The sequence below is a fragment of the Mus musculus genome, chromosome 17, assembly GCF_000001635.26.
Source record: "Mus musculus strain C57BL/6J chromosome 17, GRCm38.p6 C57BL/6J".
In the NCBI taxonomy this organism is placed as follows: Eukaryota; Metazoa; Chordata; class Mammalia; order Rodentia; family Muridae; genus Mus; species Mus musculus.
Window position 1 is genome coordinate 58,399,483 of NC_000083.6, and position 20,850 is coordinate 58,420,332.

A 20,850-nucleotide genomic window follows, 5' to 3' on the forward strand; every position below is an offset into this window, starting at 1 on the left:
GGGTATTCTAAGTTTCTGGGATAACATCCACTTCTCAGTGAGTACATACCATGTGAGTTCTTTTGTGATTGGGTTACCTCACTCAGGATGATGCACTCCAGGTCAATCCATTTGTCTAGAAATTTCATAAATTCATTCTTTTGAATAGCTGAGTAGTACTCAATTGTATTGAGGGGCATCTGGGTTCTTTCCAGCTTCTGACTATTATAAATAAGGCTGCTATGAACATAGTGGAGCATGTGTCCCTCTTACCGATTGGAACCTCTTCTGGATATATGCCCAGGAAAGGTATTGCGGGATCCTCCAGTAGTACAATGTCCAATTTTCTGAGGAACCACCAGACTGATTTCCAGAGTGGTTGTACAAGCTTGCAATCCCACCAACAATGGAGGAGTGTTCCTCTTTCTCCACATCCTCGCCAGCATCTGCAGTAACCTGAATTTTTGATCTTAGCCATTCTGACTGGTGTGAGGTGGAATCTCAGGGTTATTTTCATTTGCATTTCCCTGATGATTAAGGATGTTGAACATTTTTTCAGGTGCTTCTCAGCCATTCAGTATTCCTCAGGTGCGACTTCTTTGTTTAGCTCTGAGCCCCATTTTTAATGGGGATATTGGATTTTCTGGAGTCTACCTTCTTGAGTTCTTTATATATATTGGATATCGGTCCCCTGTCTGATTTAGGATTGGTAAAGATCCTTTCCCAATCTGTTGGTGGCTTTTTTTGTCTTATTGACGGTGTCTTTTGCCTTACAGAAGCTTTGCAATTTTATGAGATCCCATTTATCAATTCTCAATCTTTTGGCAAGATAGCCATTTTTACAATGTTGATCCTGCCAATCCATGAGCATGGGAGATATTTCCATCTTCTGAGATCTTCTTTAATTTCTTTCTTCAGAGACTTGAAGTTCTTATCATACAGATCTTTCACTTCCTTAGTTAGAGTCACGCCAAGATATTTTATATTATTTGTGACTATTGAGAAGGATGTTGTTTCCCTAATTTCTTTCTCAGCCTGTTTATTCTTTGTGTAGAGAAAGGCCATTGACTTGTTTGAGTTAATTTTATATCCAGCTACTTCACCGAAGCTGTTTATCAGGTTTAGGAGTTCTCTAGTGGCATTTTTAGGGTCACTTATATATACTATCATATCATCTGCAAAAAGTGATATTTTGACGTCATCTTTTCCAGTTTGTATCCCCTAGATCTCCTTTTGTTGTCTAATTGCTCTGGCTAGGACTTCAATTACTATGTTGAATAGGTAGGGAGATAGTGGGCAGCTTTGTCTAGTCTCTGATTTTAGTGGGATTGCTTCCAGCTTCTTACCATTTACTTTGATGTTGGCTACTGGTTTGCTGTAGATTGCTTTTATCATGTTTAGGTATGGGCCTTGAATTCCTGATCTTTCCGAGATTTTTATCATGAATGGGTGTTGGATTTTGTCAAATGCTTTCTCTGCATCTATCGAGATGATCATGTGGTTTTTGTCATTGAGTATGTTTACATAATGGATTACATTGATGAATTTCTGTATATTAAACCATCCCTGCATCCCTGGAATGAAAGCTACTTGGTCAGGATGGATGATTGTTTTGATGTGTTCTTGGATTCGGTTAGCAAGAACTTTATTCAGTATTTTTGCATCGATATTCATAAGGGAAATTGGTCTGAAGTTCTCTATCTTTGTTGGATCTTTCTGTGGTTTAGGTATCAGAGTAATTGTGGATTCATATTAGAGTATCTTCTGCTTCTATTTTATGGAATAGTTTGTGCATAACTGGATTTAGATCTTCTTTGAAGGTCTGATAGAACTGTGCACTAAACCCATCTGATCCTGGGCTTTTTTTTTTTTTTTTTTTTGGTTGGGAGACTATTAATGACTGCTTCTGTTTCTTTAGGGGATATAGTACTATTTAGATATTTAACCTGACCATGATTTAACTTTGTTCCCTGGTATCTGTCTAGAAATTTGTTCATTTCATCCAGGTTTTCCAGTTTTGTTGAATATAGTCTTTTGTAGAAGGATCTGATGGTGTTTTTGATTTCTTCAGGATCTGTTGTTATGTCTCCCTTTTCATTTCTGATTTTGTTAATTAGGATGCCTTCCCTGTGCCCTCTAGGGAGTCTGGCTAAGGGTTTATCTATCTTGTTGATTTTCTCAAGGAACCAGCTCCTCATTTGGTTGATTCTTTGAATAGTTCTTCTTGTTTTTACTTGGTTGATTTTGCCCCTGAGTTTGATTATTTCCTGCCTTCTACTCCTCTTGGATGAATTTGCTTCCTTTTGTCCTAGAGCTTTTAGGTGTGTTGTCAAGCTGCTAGTGTGTACCCTCTCTAGTTTCTTTTTGGAGGCACTCAGAGCTATGAGATTTCCTCTTAGAAATGCTTTCATTTTGTCCCATAAGTTTGGGTATATTGTGGCTTCATTTTCATTTAACTCTAAAATGTCTTTAATTTCTTTCTTTATTCTTTCCTTGACCAAGGTATCATTGAGAAGAGTGTTGTTCAGTTTCCACGTGAATGTTGACTTTCTATTATTTATGTTGTTATTGAAGATCAGCCTTAGTCCATGGTGATCTGCTAGGATGCATGGGACAATATCAATATTTTTGTATCTGTTGAGGCCTGTTTTGTGACCAATTATATGGTCAATTTTGGAGAAGGTACCATGAGGTGCTGAGAAGGAGGTATATCCTTTTGTTTTAGGATAAATTGTTCTTTAGATATCTGTTAAATTCATTTGTTTCCAAACTTCTGTTAGTTTCACTGTGTCCCTGTTTAGTTTCTGTTTCTATGATCTGTCCATTGATGAAAGTGGTGTGTTGAAGTCTCCCACTATTATTGTGTGAGGTGCAATGTGTGCTTTGAGCTTTACTAAAGTTTCTTTAATGAATGTGGCTGCCCTTGCATTTGGAGCATAGATATTCAGAATTGAGAGTTCCTCTTGGAAGATTTTACCTTTGATGAGTATGAAGTGCCCCTCCTTGTCTTTTTTGATAACTTTGGTTGGAATTCGATTTTATTAGATATTAGAATGGCTACTCCAGCATGTTTCTTCAGACCATTTGCTTGGGAATTTTTTTCCAGCCTTTCATTCTTAGGTAGTGTCTGTCTTTTTCCCTGAGATGGGTTTCCTGTAAGCAGCAAAATGTTGGATCCTGTTTCTTTAGCCAGTCTGTTAGTTTATGTCTTTTTATTGGGGAGTTGAGTCCATTGATATTAAGAGATATTAAGGAAAAGTAATTGTTGCTTCCTATTAATTTTGTTGTTAGAGTTTGCATTCTGTTATTGTGGCTGTCTTCTTTTAGGTTTGTTGAAGGATTACTTTCCTGCTTTTTCTAAGACATGGTTTCCGTACTTGTATTTTTGTTGTTGTTGTTGTTGTTGTTGTTGTTGTTGTTGTTGTTATTATCCTTTGAAGGGCTGGATTCGTGGAAAGATAATGTGTGAATTTGGTTTTGTCATGGAATACTTTGGTTTCTCCAGCTATGGCAATTGAAAGTTTGGCTGGGTATAGTAGCCTGGGATGGCATGGTGTTCTCTTAGTGTCTGTATAACATCTGTCCAGGATCTTCTGGCTTTCATGGTCTCTGGTGAAAAATCTGGTTTAATTCTAATAGGCCTGCCTTTATATGTTACTTGACCTTTTCCCCTTACTGCTTTTAATATTCTATTTTTATTTATTGCATTTGTTTTTCTGATTATTATGTGTCATGAGGAATTTCTTTTCTGGTCCAGTCTATTTGGACTTCTGTAGGCTTCTTGTATGTTCATTGGCATCTCTTTCTTTAGGTTTGGGAAGTTTTCTTCTTTAATTTTGTTGAAGATATTTGCTCTGGCCCTTTAAGTTAAAAATCTTCATTCTCATCTATTCCTATTATTCGTAGGTTTGGTCTTCTCATTGTGTCCTGGATTTCCTGGATGTTTTGAGTTATGGTCTTTTTGCATTTTTCATTTTCTTTGAGTGTTGTGCAGATGTTCTCTATGGAATCTTCTGCACCTGAGATTCTCTCTTCCATCTCTTCTATTCTGTTGCTGATGCTTGCATCTGTGGTTCCAGATTTCTTTCCTAGGGTTTCTATCTCCAGTGTTGCCTCACTTTGGATTTTCTTTATTGTGTCTACTTTCCTTTTTAGGTCTAGTATGGTTTAGTTCATTTCCATCACCTGTTTGGATATGTTTTCCTGTTTTTCTTTAAGGACTTCTACCTGTTTGTTTGTGTTTCCTGTTTTTCTTTAAGGACTTGTAACTCTTTAGCAGTTTTCTTCTGTATTTCGTTAAGTGAGTTATTAAAGTCCTTCTTGATGTCCTCTACCATCATCAGGAGATATGCTTTTAAATTCGGATCAAGCTTTTCAGGTGTGTTGGGGTGCCCAGGAATGGCTGAGGTGGGAGTTCTGAGTTCTGATGATGGTGAGTTGTCTTGGTTTCTTTTAGTAAGATTCTTACATTTGCCTTTCGCCATCTGGTATTCTCTGGAGTTAGTTGTTATAGTTTTCTCTGTTTAGAGCTTGTTTCTCTTATGATTCTGTTAGCCTCTATCAGCAGACCTGAAAGACTAGGTCTCTCCTGAGTTTCAGTGGTTAGAGCACTCTCTGAAGGCAAACTCTCCTCTTGCAGGGAAGGTACACAGATGTCTGGCGTTCGGTCCTGCCTCCTGGCCGAAGATGAAGGCCCGAACCAGGGCCTGTCCCAGAAGCTGTTAGCTTCTGTAGTCCACACTCTCACCTGCGCAGACTAGTCTCAGAGGGATCTGGAAACCAAGATGGCTCCCCCAAGTGCTCCGGCAAAGCCATCCTTGGCGGGGCGGGCAGACACCTCTCCTCTGGCAGGGAAGGTGCCCAGATGTTTCAAGCCCAAAACAGCGTCTGCCTCAGAAACTCTGTGGCTTCTGCCTGTCCCAGAAGCAGTTAGCTTCTGTAGTCCACACTCTTACCTGTGCAGACTCCAGAATATGAGTCTTAAAATGCTTCTCTGTATGGGGAATGCGACTACTCCATGAATATTGTTTCATACCTGGGAAAGATATCCATATCCTGGCAAGAAAGGCCTCCAAATGAGTCAGGAAATTCAGGAAATAAGTTAACTTTGATAGATCACTCCTTAGATACAGACTGGTATCATATATAGTAAAAGAAATGACAGTGTCATGCTGCAGACAGACCTCAGTTGGGTTCTCAATCCACAAGAAAACTCGAGGTTCCAGTTTCCAGGTGAGCAAGGAGTTGGCACAGATGGGTGACAAACAGACACAGACACAGAGAGAGTGTGTCTCTGAATGTATGTTCTCAAAGCGAGCACCAGTCTTATAATACAGAAGAAAAACAAGAAAGCTAGGCGAATACATCTGCCAAGGTACATGGATGCATAATGGTTCTTTACACAAAACAGAGAAAATGCATACATAAAAAGCTAGGGGGGCCAGGCAGTGTTTACAACTGAGATAGGAACAACCCTTAATTAAGGTCAGCTAAACACAGGAGCCAGGTGAATGCTCTGATGCAATGCTATTCTATTGTTAAACCCACCACCAGGGGTCCTTTAGTAAATACCTGATAATGCTATTCCTCTGGGTCTAGTGAAAAACATGTACCAGGGCAATTTTGTCCTACTAATCCTTTCATGAATAAGATTACAGTTCCTCCTAAAACTTTAACCCACCTTCTTCCTAGGCCAAAGTAAATTCTTGCATATGTGTGTGACTCAGCTATTGTTCTAAGTAATTACTATGTAGACTAGCCCTGATTTCTAGCTCTACTCAAGTAAATTGTAATGCCTGATTACTTTCACTGTCTCTACTAGAGGTAAATTTGAGTGTTACTGAATAGGTAACATTCTTACTGAATTCCAAGCTCAGGGTTGGCTCAAGGACTTCCTAGGACAGTGATGGATGCTAATCCAACTTAGCTATATGTCAAAATCAATCCTTAAAGGCTCTTATAATAAAACAATATTGAGGGAAAGCACACAGATCCATACGCCCGACTAATGCAAGGACATTATTGGTGCATTCGTTATACAGGATGCCATGGTTCCAGGAGACTAAGTTTCCATGAACTTTTCACCTCAGGACTGTGTCCAGGTTTCTAGGCCTGTCACACGAGTCACTACTGGAGTGGATGTAGCAGTGTTGTGATTCAAACTTTGCTTCAACACTCTCAGATTACAGAAGATTATTCTCAATGGAAATGTGCAAGAATTTCTACATATTTCAAGTGAGATCTAGCATATTTACTACTGGGTGAAAATCAACCCTGGTTTAGTCTGCAAGTACAATCTAGTGTTATACTTAAAAATGGAAGCTATTATACAATGTATGAGTACAAATATTTATATTCACACAGTATTAAATTTTTGCAGAGGAATGGTAGCTAGATGAATAGATGGGTAGACAGATGGTAAATAGATAGATGGCAGGTATAGGATAGATGCACAAGTAGGTGTTTTTATGCATTTAGGCTAAGACATTTACTTTTGGAAGAGGGAAAGTTAAAGCTAAGATTTAATTTTTAAATGTAATATTAAAAGGAAATCAGAAGTAGAGTTAAACACTTATGAAATAAATTATCAATGTAATCAGGGTTTCTTTGCAAAACTTGATCACCAAACTTATCTGTCAATTTATCATATCTGAAATGTTCTCTTTATATCATTAGGGAACACTCAACAGCCTTAATTAATGTAAATTAATCTATATTAGCCTATAAACATCAAAACATGTTAGAAATTGATAAATCTGTATTAACATGAGAACTATAATATTTATAATATTTAAAGTAGCACATGGACTAAATAAAGTTGGAACCAATATGAGTTGTGTTAAGACACAGGAAGTTTATGAACATGAACAGCTATGATTTGAGTGTTCATGAAGAAGCAGAAGTAATTCTAGGAAGTACACTTGGCACAGAATATTCCAGAGTAAGAAAGTCATAATGACATAGGAGGTAGATAGCTAAATATTAGCCATTCCCTTCTGCCATGACTCCCTCCTTTTCTGACTGTCTCCCTCCTTAGCTTCCTGCTTCTGTCTCTGCCTCTGTCTTACTATCTCCTTTCCCTTCACTATCAGTCTCCCTGATATCAGAATACTCCATCTTTCCTCACTCCTAGTTCTTCCCTCCCATTTCCCCCTGTTTCATTCTGACTCCCTATGACTCTGTCTCCTTTCTATCTTCACTCTGTTTCCCTATCTTCTTCTCTTCATCCTTCTTTATCTTCTTTCCTATCCTCTTCCCCATTCTTTTCTTCTGTCTATATCTATCTCTTTTCCTGTCCCCTTCCTCCCTTCATCCCTTTCTTTTCCCTTTCCTGTCTCTCTTACTTCCCACCTTGCTATCTCTCTGTCTTTTTCTAGTTCATCTTCCATCTGTCTCCTATCCTTCATTTACCTGGCAAGTTTAAGGACACCTTCCATTACATAAAAATTTAAAGTCCAGTCTGGAATCTATGAGAACCTCTCTGAAAAAAAAAAAAAGGATTAGAGCAATGGCTCAATGGTTCCCAGTACACACTGCTCAGCTGTTCTCCTTTTAAGAGGTGCTGATTCTTCCAGTGCCTTCAGCTCTCATTGTGAGTAGACTCAGGTCTATTACAGTTAGTGCTGTCAAAGACTGCATTGATACAAAGAGGAAAGTGTGTTTGAATTAAAAGGCAGCCATCAGTCCTAGGAATTCTCCAGCAAATCAGAGTGCTAAGGGAATGACTGAAGATGCACAGGCCAGGGAGCATCCTCATGAAGCTTAAGGCTGTGTCACAACTTACTTATTATCTAATGCATGCATACATTAAGAATTGGAAGCAGTGCATTTTACTCATCTTTAAATATGTACAAAGTGTGTGTGTGTATATGTGAATGGATAAGGCTTGGGTGTCAGGTCTCTCCTTCATGCTGATTTAGGGGCACAGTCTCCCTTGTGTCTACATGTGATCTAGATATGTGACCAGTTACTGAGATTACAGATTGGAGTCTCAGAATTCAGCTTTTAATGCAGGCTCTCAGATTAAACTCAGGACATCATTCTACATAATATTTATTTAGGTTCCATTCAAATGCTTTATTTGAATTTATTTCTCACTACAGAAATCTTTTTAGTCTACATAGATGTGCATTGCATATTCTCTTTCCCTGTGGTTGACATTTTTGGGTGAAGTTTACTTTTTTGGGTTTTTTTTTCCTCTTTCTAGATCCATTTGGAGAGAGAGATGAGCGTGAACCGCTCACAAATGCAGTCCCAAGTGACTTGGCAGTCATTGGAGGTAATGTGTCTTCATTACTGAAAGCAGGAAAGATAACTATGTCCCTGTTCTCTGAAAAAAGTTACATGAAGCTTTCCTAACCCATAAACATCCATCACCCAGAATCAGGCACTCTCTGTCCAACCCTTAGTCTCTCCATGCATGGTGTAAGAAGGAGACACTCTTCCTGTGCCAGGAGCTCTGTGGCCTCATTCTGCCTCAGAATCTGCAGGGAGCTGAGTTCTCAACCAACAGCTGGCACATTTACTGACAGGCAGGCAGCCTACATCATGCTCATTTCATCCAGTTTTCACTTCTAAAGCAGAAACAAAACACACCAATAAAATTATGTGTGGAAAGAAGTCACATTGAGGCAGACAGATGGACAGAGCTGCAGTCATTTTCAGTTTTTTTTTTTCACTAAATTGCTTGGGTTAGATCTAATGAGCTTGATGAAACCCATGTGACTGAAGTTCCAAAGCTAGCATTCCATCTGTTTGTGGATATAGAGCTTGCCTGATCGACTTATAGCTCTCTCCCTACCACTTTCCCTCTTTTACTGTTTATGAGCTGCCTGTTGGCCAACCCTTCCCCACTCTTCATTCTTTCTCAGATAGAGCAAAGCCTGCAGCAGCTTGATGGTCCCATCTGGGTCCTGTAACAAGGACTGTCTCCCAAGTTTTGTTTAATATAAGATGCCTGAGATATGAAAATGCACTGATAACTTATAACCCTACCAGGTGCCTCACAATGCATTCTGGCAGCTGGGCTGAACGAATCCACACCATATGGAGTTCTCTAAAAGTCATCAAGAGTCATTAATTTATCTCTCATTTAATTAGCTTCAGTTCTGGATCAGACCTGTAACAAATATAGAGATAAAGGATGAGAGGTATGGTTAAAGCCTGCCTAGAATGAGCAGACCAAGAAGCACAGGAAAGAAGGCAGTGTAGCAGAAGAGAAACCCTTCCCCTCCCAAACCCCCACCCACCAAAGAAGTGGGAATGGAAGGAATCCACCTCAGTAGCATGTGATAGGAGAAGCAAAACCTTTTATTAGGGAAGTCCTTATGACATCCATGTGAGCTAAATGCCTTCTCTAGGGATAAGGACTGAACTTGTTATTTCTTTGAAATCAGTAAATTTCATAGAGGGTTTTTATTCCTGTAAGTCTGGGTTTTGGCCTCCTGCATTCAGGCAAGCTCTGTTGACTCTCTGTGGGACTGGGAATGTTATCAAAACACCATAGGATATCCTGGGAGGCTTGCCCAGGTGCCAGCCTGCAGTAACCCCTTCACATCAGCAGTAGAGAAGAGGGAACATCTGCCACATTTTAAGTTCATGCTTCAGAGTCACTTGTTGTCGTTCAGATTAGACTATCAACTTTGATATTGTATTCTGCTTTGTTTTACAATTTTTGGGAAATATACTACAAAGTGAGTTTAGGATATATGGCAAAAATAACTGGTCTTAGTTTTTGTCACAACTGTTAAAAATTGGTGGAAGATAGTCCTGTATACTTAACTGTCTGGTATCTCTTCAGATACGTAGTGGCATTGAGACTAAGGAGTTCTTGACAAGTTGAACAATGATCCGCAATAAGCTTCTAAAGTTCACTAGTTAGACAACTAAGAAAATATGACTACTTAAACATGTATACTTTAATATATATGAAATTAATCTTGATGACCAAAACTTCATTGTTTTCTTGCTATTAATTATTAATTTTGTGTACATGTTATTTTTTTTGACTACATTGATTTTTTTTTGTTTAATTAGTGTGAAATAAAGTCTCTCTATGTAGCCCAGAATGGTAAAATGGAAGAGACAGCAAAAACAACCTTGCCACAAACAAAGTGGGAGACAAGAACAGACTCCTGAAAGTTGTTTGTTTGTTTGTTTGTTTGTTTGTTTCATTAACACAAATGGTATGGCACCTATGCACCTAAATGCACACACCCACATGCACACGTGCGCGCGCGCACACACACACACACACACAGAGACAGAGGGAGACAGACAGAGAGAGACAAAGGCATAGAGACATAAAGAAAGAGAGGGGATAACATTTAGACCAAGGAATTCTTGGCAAAGCTTTGTGTATGGAAAATCTGTGAAGTGTGGGTTTAATTCCTATCAACAAAAAAAGACACAACTGAGAAACCACAGGAATCTTTTGTTGTTCTAACTCCATATTCATTATTTGGTTATTAACATAATCTAGAAGAAACAGCCTTTCTCTCTCAGTACTGTGCTTCCAGGAGGTTTTGTAGAAACTGAAGTCAAGGAGTTCTGAGCCGGTATTTATTTCTGGATAGAGAGTAGAATTGTGCTTGTATGTTGGATTTTTTTCCTCCAAAGTATTTCCTTGTCTGGATTGAATTTTCTCAGTGATAACTTTCTTTTCTTTCGCTCTTCTTTCCTACAGGCATCATAGCAGTGGTGACATTCATCAGTTTTTCTGTCATTGGAATCATGACCCACTTTTTCTATCAGCACAAGCGGTCACACTATGCCAGTCAAATGAAGGAGAAGGAATACCCAGAGAATGTGGACAGTTCCTCTAGAAATGACATTGACTTGCAAAACACAACCAGGGAGTGCAAGCAGGAAGACTTCATATGAGCCAATGCAGGGTCAACTGATTTTTTTTTTCTTCTCTGGAGTTACCATCTCTACTTTTCTCTTTTCTTCCTTCCTTTCTTTCTTTCTTTCTTTCTTTCTTTCTTTCTTTCTTTCTTTCTTTCTTTCTTTCTTTCTTTTTTAGTTTAGGCATTCTCTTTCTCTCATTTGCCATTCATTTTCTGGAACACATATGCACTCTTCTCCTTGACCCAGCTCAGGAGATCATGTATCTATGGCTACTATAGTTCAGTGACAGGTGTCAATGTGAAACTTACCACTGGAGACATAAACTTTACTATTGTAAACAACGAAGAGACACATGCGCATACATGCACATTCTATGCTTCTAGTCCAGTTTCTTAACCTCAATCTTTAGTTTCTCAGGCATTTGATCTTGCCATCTTCCATTAGACATGAGCTCTTTGATGTTCCCTTTAATAATTTGCTCTACCCTTTACCATATTTTTAGGTATTACAGATATAGAGGAGAAAAGTGTATATGTTTGTGTGTGTGTGTGTGTGTGTGTGTGTGTGTGTGTGTGTGACAGAGAAAGACAGAATTAGGTCATTTTTTTAAAGTGATGATTATCAGGGAGCCCAATACTGTAGAAGTATATGAAGGAAGGTAAATCTATGCAGGGAAAGCAACATGTGCTTTTTTTAGGTGACCTGTGAGATAGGAGGGAGGTTGTGGGGGAGATATTATGTCAGAAAGAAATGCTTCTAAATTTGAAAGACTGTGTGTGTGTGAGAGAAAGAGAGAGAGACAGAGAGAGAGAGACAGAGACAGAGACAGAGAGAGACAGAGACAGAGACAGAGGCAGACAGAGAAAGACAGACAGAGACAGACAGAGACAGAGGCAGACAGAGAAAGACAGACAGAGACAGACAGACAGACAGAGAATGGGCATTTGAAAAGTATCTAGGACATTCTTTCCTAAGGCATGCTGAAAGAGCAATGGGCCTAGTTAGTGCGTAACCTCTGACAAGACAATCATTTGTCTTGCCTGTGACCTTTCTCCATTTAGGACATGAATATCTGAAAAAGTCTGACTCCAGGAAGGGAAGGGGAAACTTTTTCTCCTCTAGAGCTGAGATGAATGAGGCTAAAGGTCTGCATGGGTCATGGGATGTTAGACCTTCATATTATCTATGAGAACAAAGGAAATGTACTTGGAAGGTCATACTTAGAAGAACACCTATCTGGGGGACAAAAGGCAGAGGGAGACCTTTTTATCCTGCTTATTTTGGTGGCATTTGGCAAACAATACAGTTGTTTAATAAGTTAGTATAATGTCTACATCTTTTTTTTCAGTTTATTTTATTAGATATTTCATTTATTTACATTTCAAATGTTATTCCTTTTCCCATCCCCCCCTCCGCCAGAAAACACCTATCCCCTCCTCCCTCCCACTGCTTCTGTGAGTGTGTTCCCCCTCTCACCCACCCACTCCTGCCTATCCTCCCATCTATGTCTTAAGTGGCTAGCTGACTAAATTCCTCATCCATCCATAGAGTCTTAGTGCTTTCAGATATAGAATGACTGAATAGTGAGTAACTAATTGTCTTTTTTCTTGCTATTGCTTGTTGAGTCCTGTATATAGTACCCTGAAATCAGGAGGCTTCAAAGGTGTGAGGAAATAGCTGCTCCTCTAACTTTCTGCCTGCCTTTGCCACTTTACTAGAAGATTTTGGCAATGTTATTCCTAAGATTGCTGTGCAGAAGTAAAGAAATATATATTTGTTTGTATTGTGGCAACATAAGCAGAATTTTTAAAAAAGTCTAAATTGGTTCCATGAAAAGGCTTAGGCCATCTTAACTCAGCTTGTAGGAAACAAAAATTAAGGAAAAGTGCTACATGAAAAATAGCAGATTTCAAGTAGGTTCATCCCTAGTCATCCAATCATGTAGGATCTGGTAATGGGAGAAAATGCGGGTTAGCAGAATTCACATTCTAGAACACATAAAATGAGTTCAGACTTAACAGCTGAGCTATTTTCCAAGAGGAGGGGGACTGGCTGTTCTGTGGGGCACTGTGGTCACCTGCAGATCTGAGGATTCTGGGGGGGGGGGGGTTAGTTTGTGAAGCACATCACATTTCCCAGTCTGTATCTTCACACATATACACAAACATGTTCCATGTCCTTGACTTCTGTGCCTAAATAAGGTAATATAGTACCTCAGGCTTTAGGGTCTTTTGGTAGCAGAGCATAAAATTAATTTGTTGCATACATCTTGATTTGGTCATTTTATGGAAACAATATTCTTTTTTAACATTTTTAAATTTTTTTAGTCTTTTTTATTAGATATTTTCTTCATTTACATATCAAATGCTATCCCAAAAGTCCCCTATACCCTCCCCCAGCCCTGCTCCCCAACCCACCCACTCCCAAATCCTGGCTCTGGCATTCCCCTGTACTGAGACATATAATTTTCCCAAGACCAAGGGCCTCTTTTTCCAATGATAGATGACTAGGCCATCTTCTGCTACATATGCAGCTAGAGACAGGAGCTCTGGGGGGGGTACTGGTTAGTTCATATTGTTGTTCCACCTATAAGGTTGCAGACCCCTTCAGCTCCTTGGGTACTTTCTCTAGCTCCTCCATTAGGGGCCCTGTGTTCCACCTTATAGATGACTGTGAGCATCCGCTTCTGTATTTGCCAGGCACTGGCATAGCCTCACAAGAGAAAGTAATATCAGGGTCCTGTCAGAAAATCTTGCTGGCATGTGCAGTAGTGTCTGTTTTTGGTGACTGTTTATGAGATGTATCACTGGGTGGGGAAGTCTCTGGATGGTCCATCCTTCTGTCTCAGCTCCAAACTTTGTTCAGCTCATGGTAACAACATTCTTAACTCTACCCTTGGCTCATTTGATAGAAAAGACCAGAGAGAAATCACTCAAACACTCCAGGCTTTAGAAAAGGCTAGAAGCAAGATCCGTAAAGGAGAAATTCCTGGTCCATTCCTATTGCAAGGCAGATATGATTTGTAAAGAACATGACAGTTATTAGGCCATCCATCATCTTAGTATGTATCCTACCTCTGACTGTTGAAAATTGCCTAGGACCCAGACTTTCATAGTGAAGCCTTCACTAGTTTCACCCAGTTTCCAATCTGTAACTTTTTTCCCTTGAAAATTACAGAGGTAAGGATTGAATTTAGTGTGATCCACAGCTCAGAAATATTGTCCTAAATATAAGTTCTTTCCTTAAAATTTTCTATGAAATCTGAAATACTTACTTCCTGTTTTAGAATATTATGGTTTTCCTAGTGGATTTATTTTAAAGCAATTGAGATAAACATGCCCTTGTTAATTTTTCTATAATAAAAGAAGTGATAATCTAATAAAATGAGAGAGCCCTCTCCCTCTCCCTCTCCCTCTCCCTCTCCCTGTCCCCCTCTATCCTCCATCCAGATTTATGGAGCTCTAAAAGAGCCATGGCATAAATGGATGTCCACCAAAGAAGTGAAAGCAGATGGGAGCAGAAGTAGAGAGTGTTCTTTTCTTCTTCTAGTCTTTACATGGGCCTGCCATTTGCAGAAACATACATTTGGAATGCATTGAACATAGAAAGTTTAATATCCTTTTAAGTGCATCTCTTATAGGCAGAGATGATGGCGCACTTGGCAGAGTCACATGTTTCTCTCTGAGTGTTGACATCAGCCTGATTTATAATAGAGTTCAAAACCAGCCAGACCTTTAGGGTGGGGGCAAGCTCTATTTGGTTTATGCAATTATTCACTTCTGTTACAGCAACAGAAGTCTACACACAGCACCAGTGAGCATAAAGCAAGTACTATGCATATTTAATTTGCAAATCATTCCCAGAGACTTTCAGAAGCCAACACATTTCTGAATAATTCTTAGAATTTTGAGCTTTATTATTCTAAGAGAGATGATTGATGTGTTTCTATTCCTCAAGGTAGATAACTGTCCATTCTGTGGAAGTTGGTAAATGAAAGTTTCTAAGAGACAAAGAAGAAAACGTCCCTGTATTAGCCACAATTTCTATAGATGGAGTTCACAAAATAGGTCTGGCTGGTTTTGAACTCTATTATAAATCAGGCTGATGTCAACACTCAGAGAGAAACATGTGACTCTGCCAAGTGCGCCATCATCTCTGCCTATAAGAGATGCACTTAAAAGGATATTAAACTTTCTATGTTCAATGCATTCCAAATGTATGTTTCTGCAAATGGCAGGCCCATGTAAAGACTAGAAGAAGAAAAGAACACTCTCTACTTCTGCTCCCATCTGCTTTCACTTCTTTGGTGGACATCCATTTATGCCATGGCTCTTTTAGAGCTCCATAAATCTGGATGGTAGACTGATATCTTTTAACTCTCCCCACCCTGCCCTAAAGAAAAACCAGACTATATTTAGGGAGATCTCTGAGAATTACAACTTATCTATTGAATGAATAATTTATTGATACATTGTTTGTCTAAATGAGCTCATATTTAGGTGTTCTCCAAGATATTTCCAACCCTAAACAACTTCCATCCATATCATATCATATCATATCATATCATATCATTCCATATCATACCATTTCATATCTTATCACATCAAATAGAAGACTCATTCAAGGAAGGTAAATTTACAATATGCCCATGGTGTCCATGGACATGGACATCAATCGGTGGATGTATTGTTTAGTTTATTTGTCTACCAACTGTTTCACTTCTTTCAAATTCCCTACACATAAAACCTATCAACCAATTCACCACAGCAGTCTGTCAAGATGCTCCAAGACACCAAGATAATTCTGCCACTCAGTGTTCCTTGAAACATTGCTTAGGTACGCTTGATCCATTACTTTTCTATAGACCATGTTTTAACTAAATAAACATGCAATGCTGTACCTGTACATGGCAAAGGAGTTGCATGGAAGGATGATACAGGCAAACATGAACATAAGCATGACTGAGTGCTGTTCCATGTCTCTCTCAGTGATTAGAAATGTTTTCTTTAAAGGACTCAGAGTTTTTCTGAATCACTTCTGTACACCAGTTGTTGAGACTTTCTTTTTTTTTTTTCCATTTTTTATTAGGTATTTCGCTCATTTACATTTGCAATGCTATACCAAAAGTCCCCCATAGCCACCCACCCCCTCTCCCCTACCCACCCACTCCCCTTTTATGGCCCTGGCGTTCCCCTGTACTGGGACATATAAAGTTTGCGTGTCCAATGGGCCTCTCTTTCCAGTGATGGCCGACTAGGCCATCTTTTGATGCATATGCAGCTAGAGTCAACCAGTCTCTGGCTTTACCCACAGTCTTCCTCAAGTAATTTGTTTTGAAAATGTTTGTTGTTCTTCATCAACTTTAGGTTCACAAATTGTAAATAGCTATTCTACCTATAAAAAATGAGAATGTACAGTACACACAAACACACACACACACACACACACACACACACACACACACACACACAGAGAGAGAGAGAGAGAGAGAGAGAGAGAGAGAGAGAGAGAGAGAAGCCGTTCCTCACACATTAGCCAGGAAACAATATCCATACCTACTGTGTAGGGAGATTAATCGCCACTTTGTGTTGAAAATTCTTTAAATGCTTTAGACAAGGTTCTAAAGATTGATGTTTCTATTTTAGATTAATTTTCCCTTTTCTTATTTTGCACTAAGATACTCTGGGGCAGAATAAGTAGCACATCTACTAGTTAAACACTGAACTTTTTGTGCATGTATGTCCTCTCTTGTTTATAATATTTATAGTCTGCAAAGTGGTTAAGTGGGTATGAGCAAATCTTAAGTAATAGTGAGTTTTTGAGTTAAAACCAACGTGATGGGATTGCAAATCAGGGAAGGGTATTCATGGAGTAAATAATGGCTAGTGGAGGTACAGAATGCCAAAGCTTCCACCATGAAGTAAGAATGGTTCCTCTCCCCACTTTCCTGGATCTTAACTCAGGAGCCTCTTCCATAGATTTATCTTACACTGCAGGGAAGAGCAATACTACAGGTCCTGTATAAAAAATGTTTTCCCCATCATCACATGGCGTTTCATCCTACCCTAGTGATTTTCAAGTTTTATGTTTCACTAATATAGTCCCCGGATGCTTTGGAGTTATCACCACAGTGATTTTATCTGCCCAGTGTGAGCACGGTAATGGTAGTCTTATGTAAAGTAAATGATGATCAAGATCCTCAAGTCTATTCCCCTTAGTCAAATGCTCCATAGATGGAATTAAGGAAATATTGGAGTCAGACTAGTGGTCTTTCCTTCCTTTTTCTTGCTCATGCCATCTTGGCATGCGTAATGATAGAAAGGTATGTCACTCTTCATCTACTACAGTATGTGCTTCAGACAGCCACCACCTGATACTCTGTAAGGAGTCTTCCCATGATGTTTCTCAGTATACAAGTAAAGCTTGAAGCAAATAGATTAAAATTAGGAGGTTAGTCCCAAGTTATGACAAACCTGATGTATGCTATAATCATAACCATATACAGCCTAGTCATAATTTTATTAGCATTATACTGTGCCATGCTTCAGATCAAAACAGTAAATCTCAGAGGACATAAAAAAAAAAGGCATGGGTATGCAGAACTGGCCTTCAGTCACCCTGTGGCATCCTTGAATGGCTTCTTCAGATGGAGCCATTTTGATTGAAACCTTATAGGGAGAAGTGAAAGGACCACTGACTAGTTATTCTTTTACAGTATAGTCAGCCAGAGCCCAAAAGACATACATGAAGTACTAGCTTAATGTCTTCTCTTTGAACGGCAGTACCAACAAGTATGACCTTGCCCTGCCTTAAGTACTCGCAAAAAAAAAAAAAAAAAAAAAGAAAGAAAGAAAGAAAGAAAGAAAGAAAGAAAGAAAGAAAGAAAGAAAGAAAGGAAAAAAGAGGAAAAGTCAATAACCACACCTGGTTTAAAGTAGTGTAGTTGTATATGGTGATGGCTGACTCCAGTAATTTTCTCCTGAACTTGGAAATAGACAGGGCTCCCAATAGCCTGTGTCACCTTTAGTAGACACTTTGCACTGTCAGCTAGCCTATGGCATGAAAGTATAACATGAGGAAATGAAGACACATGATGTATTCAAGTATACCTAATAAGGTAGACAACAGTTTACATTTGGTTCATGAAATCCCTAACTTGCTTAAACAATGAATTGCCATGTTCATTTCAAAGTAGAAGTTAGAGACTTTCTGGCATGGTCAGAGCTTTCTTTGGAAGAGTGAGAGGTCAGGGAAATCACTTTTCGAAAGTAAATAACAAAGTATAAAAGGACCTTTCCTAAATATATATCAGAAGTGCTTTTGATAGAAGCACAACAGAGGCAAAAGAGACTACTTCCTATCAGGCAATTCCTTGGGTTTTGTTTGTTTGTTTGTTTTTTGTTATTATTATTATTATCATTATTTTTTTGTTTGTTTTTGTAAGAGAATTCCCAGACCCTTGTGATATTGCCTCGTCCTAAATCTGTTTTATAGACCATGTAACATGTCTTAGTACACTGTATGAAGAAATATAACACTTGGATTTCTTTGTTTTCTATGTTTTTAGCTATACAAAAGAAAGACTTACCTGTAAATATTGTACATTTAATAAAGAGAGAATTTTGTCCTTTTGTGTGAAACATGTCCTGCTGTGTTGTTCTTTGGTTAATAAGGATTCAAATAATCATTCTGTGGCTACTTTGATTTCTTAGATCATTAACTCCTAGCCAACACATCCCATGAAAAACCACAGAACTCCTATGCTCTGAATTTATTGATTTCAGTGTAGCTCAAAGCAATACCTAGGGTCCTCTCATATTTAATTGACTTATACCAACCCATGTATCAAGCACAAAAGTACACATGAGCAAGCTCACTGATTAGCTAAAAAGGTTCTTGAACCATCCTGAACTCAGCATCTCACAGATGCCTATACTCCTCTTGATGCCTTCTTAGTTTCCACTGACAACACCTGAAATTTGTGTCCTACTTTGGCTATACTTCTGTTTTCTAGATGATTGTTATTTAATAGTAGCTCTGCATTTGAAAATGCAGATATACATTGATCTGGACTATATTTGTTGACCTATAGAGTTTCTTTAGATTTGTATCTATGACTGATCTGATACACATAGACTTATTAATAAAAGCTAAATGTGATGTAATGGGCTGGACATGTAGCTCAGTCAGTAAAGGTAGTAGAGGGTTTCATCATACTCAGAAATCCCCAAGTTTAATCCCTAGCCTTAAGTAAACAGGACGTGGAGCTATAGTCCTGGAATGCTGATATTACTCAGGATGGAAAGGGAAGAGGAACAAAGGTCCAAGGTCATCACTGGCTACAAAATGAGAATTGAGGACAACAAAGCTACATAATATTGTTTAGTAGAACAAACAAACAAATAAGTAAACTCTCTATAGTGAAATTAACTGTCAGATTGGATATTTATGAAACATTTAAGCTGCACAGTCCAGAATGAATTTCAGAGAACAGGAGGAAATAAGGAAGAAGGAGGAGCTAAAACTTGTAAGAAGTAACACTTGTACAATAAGAGTGAAGGAGACGCTGAGTATATGAGTCCATAAGATATCATTGAAATTTGCTGATGGAATGCAGGAGAATATGAGAGAACACAGAATCCAAAGATTGCATAATTGATTTAGTCAACAGATAGATACAAAACGAATGTTTATTGTGTTTGTAGTGGGGAGAAGGATAGAAGGTATTATTTGAGGGAAATGAGCTACATGAAACTTGTTTATAGGATATAATGAGGGCAGATCGAAATCCCTACTTCCTAATCCCACAGCCCTGCCTTTCTCCCAGGAGGTCTGCCCTAACCAGGGACACAGGTGAGACCCTGACCCAATGCTTATGTCAGCTGGGACCTCCACAAATCCTAGCAGGCATGGGATCTACCCTGCTTTCTGGGAGTGTCATCATCCTTCCATTATGCACTTCCACCTGCACACGTGGCAGATTGGCATGCCTGATCCCAAATGCCTTAGCATTGCCTGTCTCCCAGCATGACTGCTTCAACTAGGAAATAGGAAGCCTGGTCTTACCAGGGACATGGAAGGCCTGATCTAACCAGAGATGTCACTGCAAGAAAAACAAACAAAAAAAAAATCCCAGGATATCAAAAACTATTCTCAACAATAAAAGTGCTTCTGGGAGAATCACCATTACTGATGTCAAGCTCTACTACAGAGAAATAGTGATAAAATTTGCATGATATTACTACAAAGACAGATGGGTAGATTAATAGAAGAGAATGGAAGACCCAGAAATAAACACACACACCTATGGACATTTGTTCTTTGAAAAAGAAGGCTAATTCATCCACTGGAAAAATGAAAGCATCTTCATCAAATGGTGCTCACTTAACTAACATTCTCCATGTGGAAGAATGCAAATTTATCCATATTTCTCAACCTACCCAAAGCTCATGTCCACGTGGATGACAGGCTTCTGCATAAAACCAGATACACTGAATCTAATAGAAGAAAACATGGGGGATATCCTTGCATGTATTGCCACAGGGGAAAACTTTCTAAACAGAAAACCAATGACACAGTCTCTATGATCAAGAATTGACATTTGGGATCTCTTGAAACTAAAAAGGTTCTGTAGGACAAAGGAAACTGTCAAAGGACAAAAAAGCAACCTACATATCAGAAAATGATTTTCACTAGCCTTATATCCAATAGAGAGTTAATAGCCAAAATATATAAAGAACTCAAGGAGTTAGAGTCCAGAGGACCAAATAACCCTATTAAAAATGGAATACAGAACTAAACAAAGAACTCTCAACTGAGGAATTTTGAATGGCTGAGAGGCAGCTAAAGACATGTTCAACATCCTTAGTTATCAGGGAAAAGCAAATCAAAATGACCCTAAGATTCCACCTCATACCAATCAGAATGGATAAGATCAAAAATTCAGGTGACAGCAGATGCTGGCTAGGATGTGGAGAAAAGGGAACAGTTCTCCATTGCTGGTGTGACTGCAAACTGGTACAA

At 38.8% G+C, this 20,850-nt stretch overlaps 1 protein-coding gene across 7 annotated transcripts in view; it reads left to right on the plus strand.

Annotated features, from left to right (window-relative positions):
* The window catches only part of Cntnap5c (contactin associated protein-like 5C), a 648,880-nt gene extending 630,409 nt beyond the window's left edge, over nucleotides 1-18,471 (plus strand). For 5 of the 7 annotated variants that reach the window (XM_006524742.4, XM_006524741.4, XM_030249937.1 and 2 more), the window contains 2 exons: nucleotides 8,186-8,257; nucleotides 10,664-18,471. In XM_006524742.4, coding sequence (XP_006524805.1) covers nucleotides 8,186-8,257; nucleotides 10,664-10,860 — 269 coding nt within the window. In that variant the 3' untranslated portion in view covers nucleotides 10,861-18,471. The remainder of the gene's footprint in view (nucleotides 1-8,185; nucleotides 8,258-10,663) is intronic. The other 2 variants (NM_001081653.2, XM_017317594.2) reach the window with 2 other exon arrangements.
* Nucleotides 18,472-20,850: the final 2,379 nt, after the last annotated feature.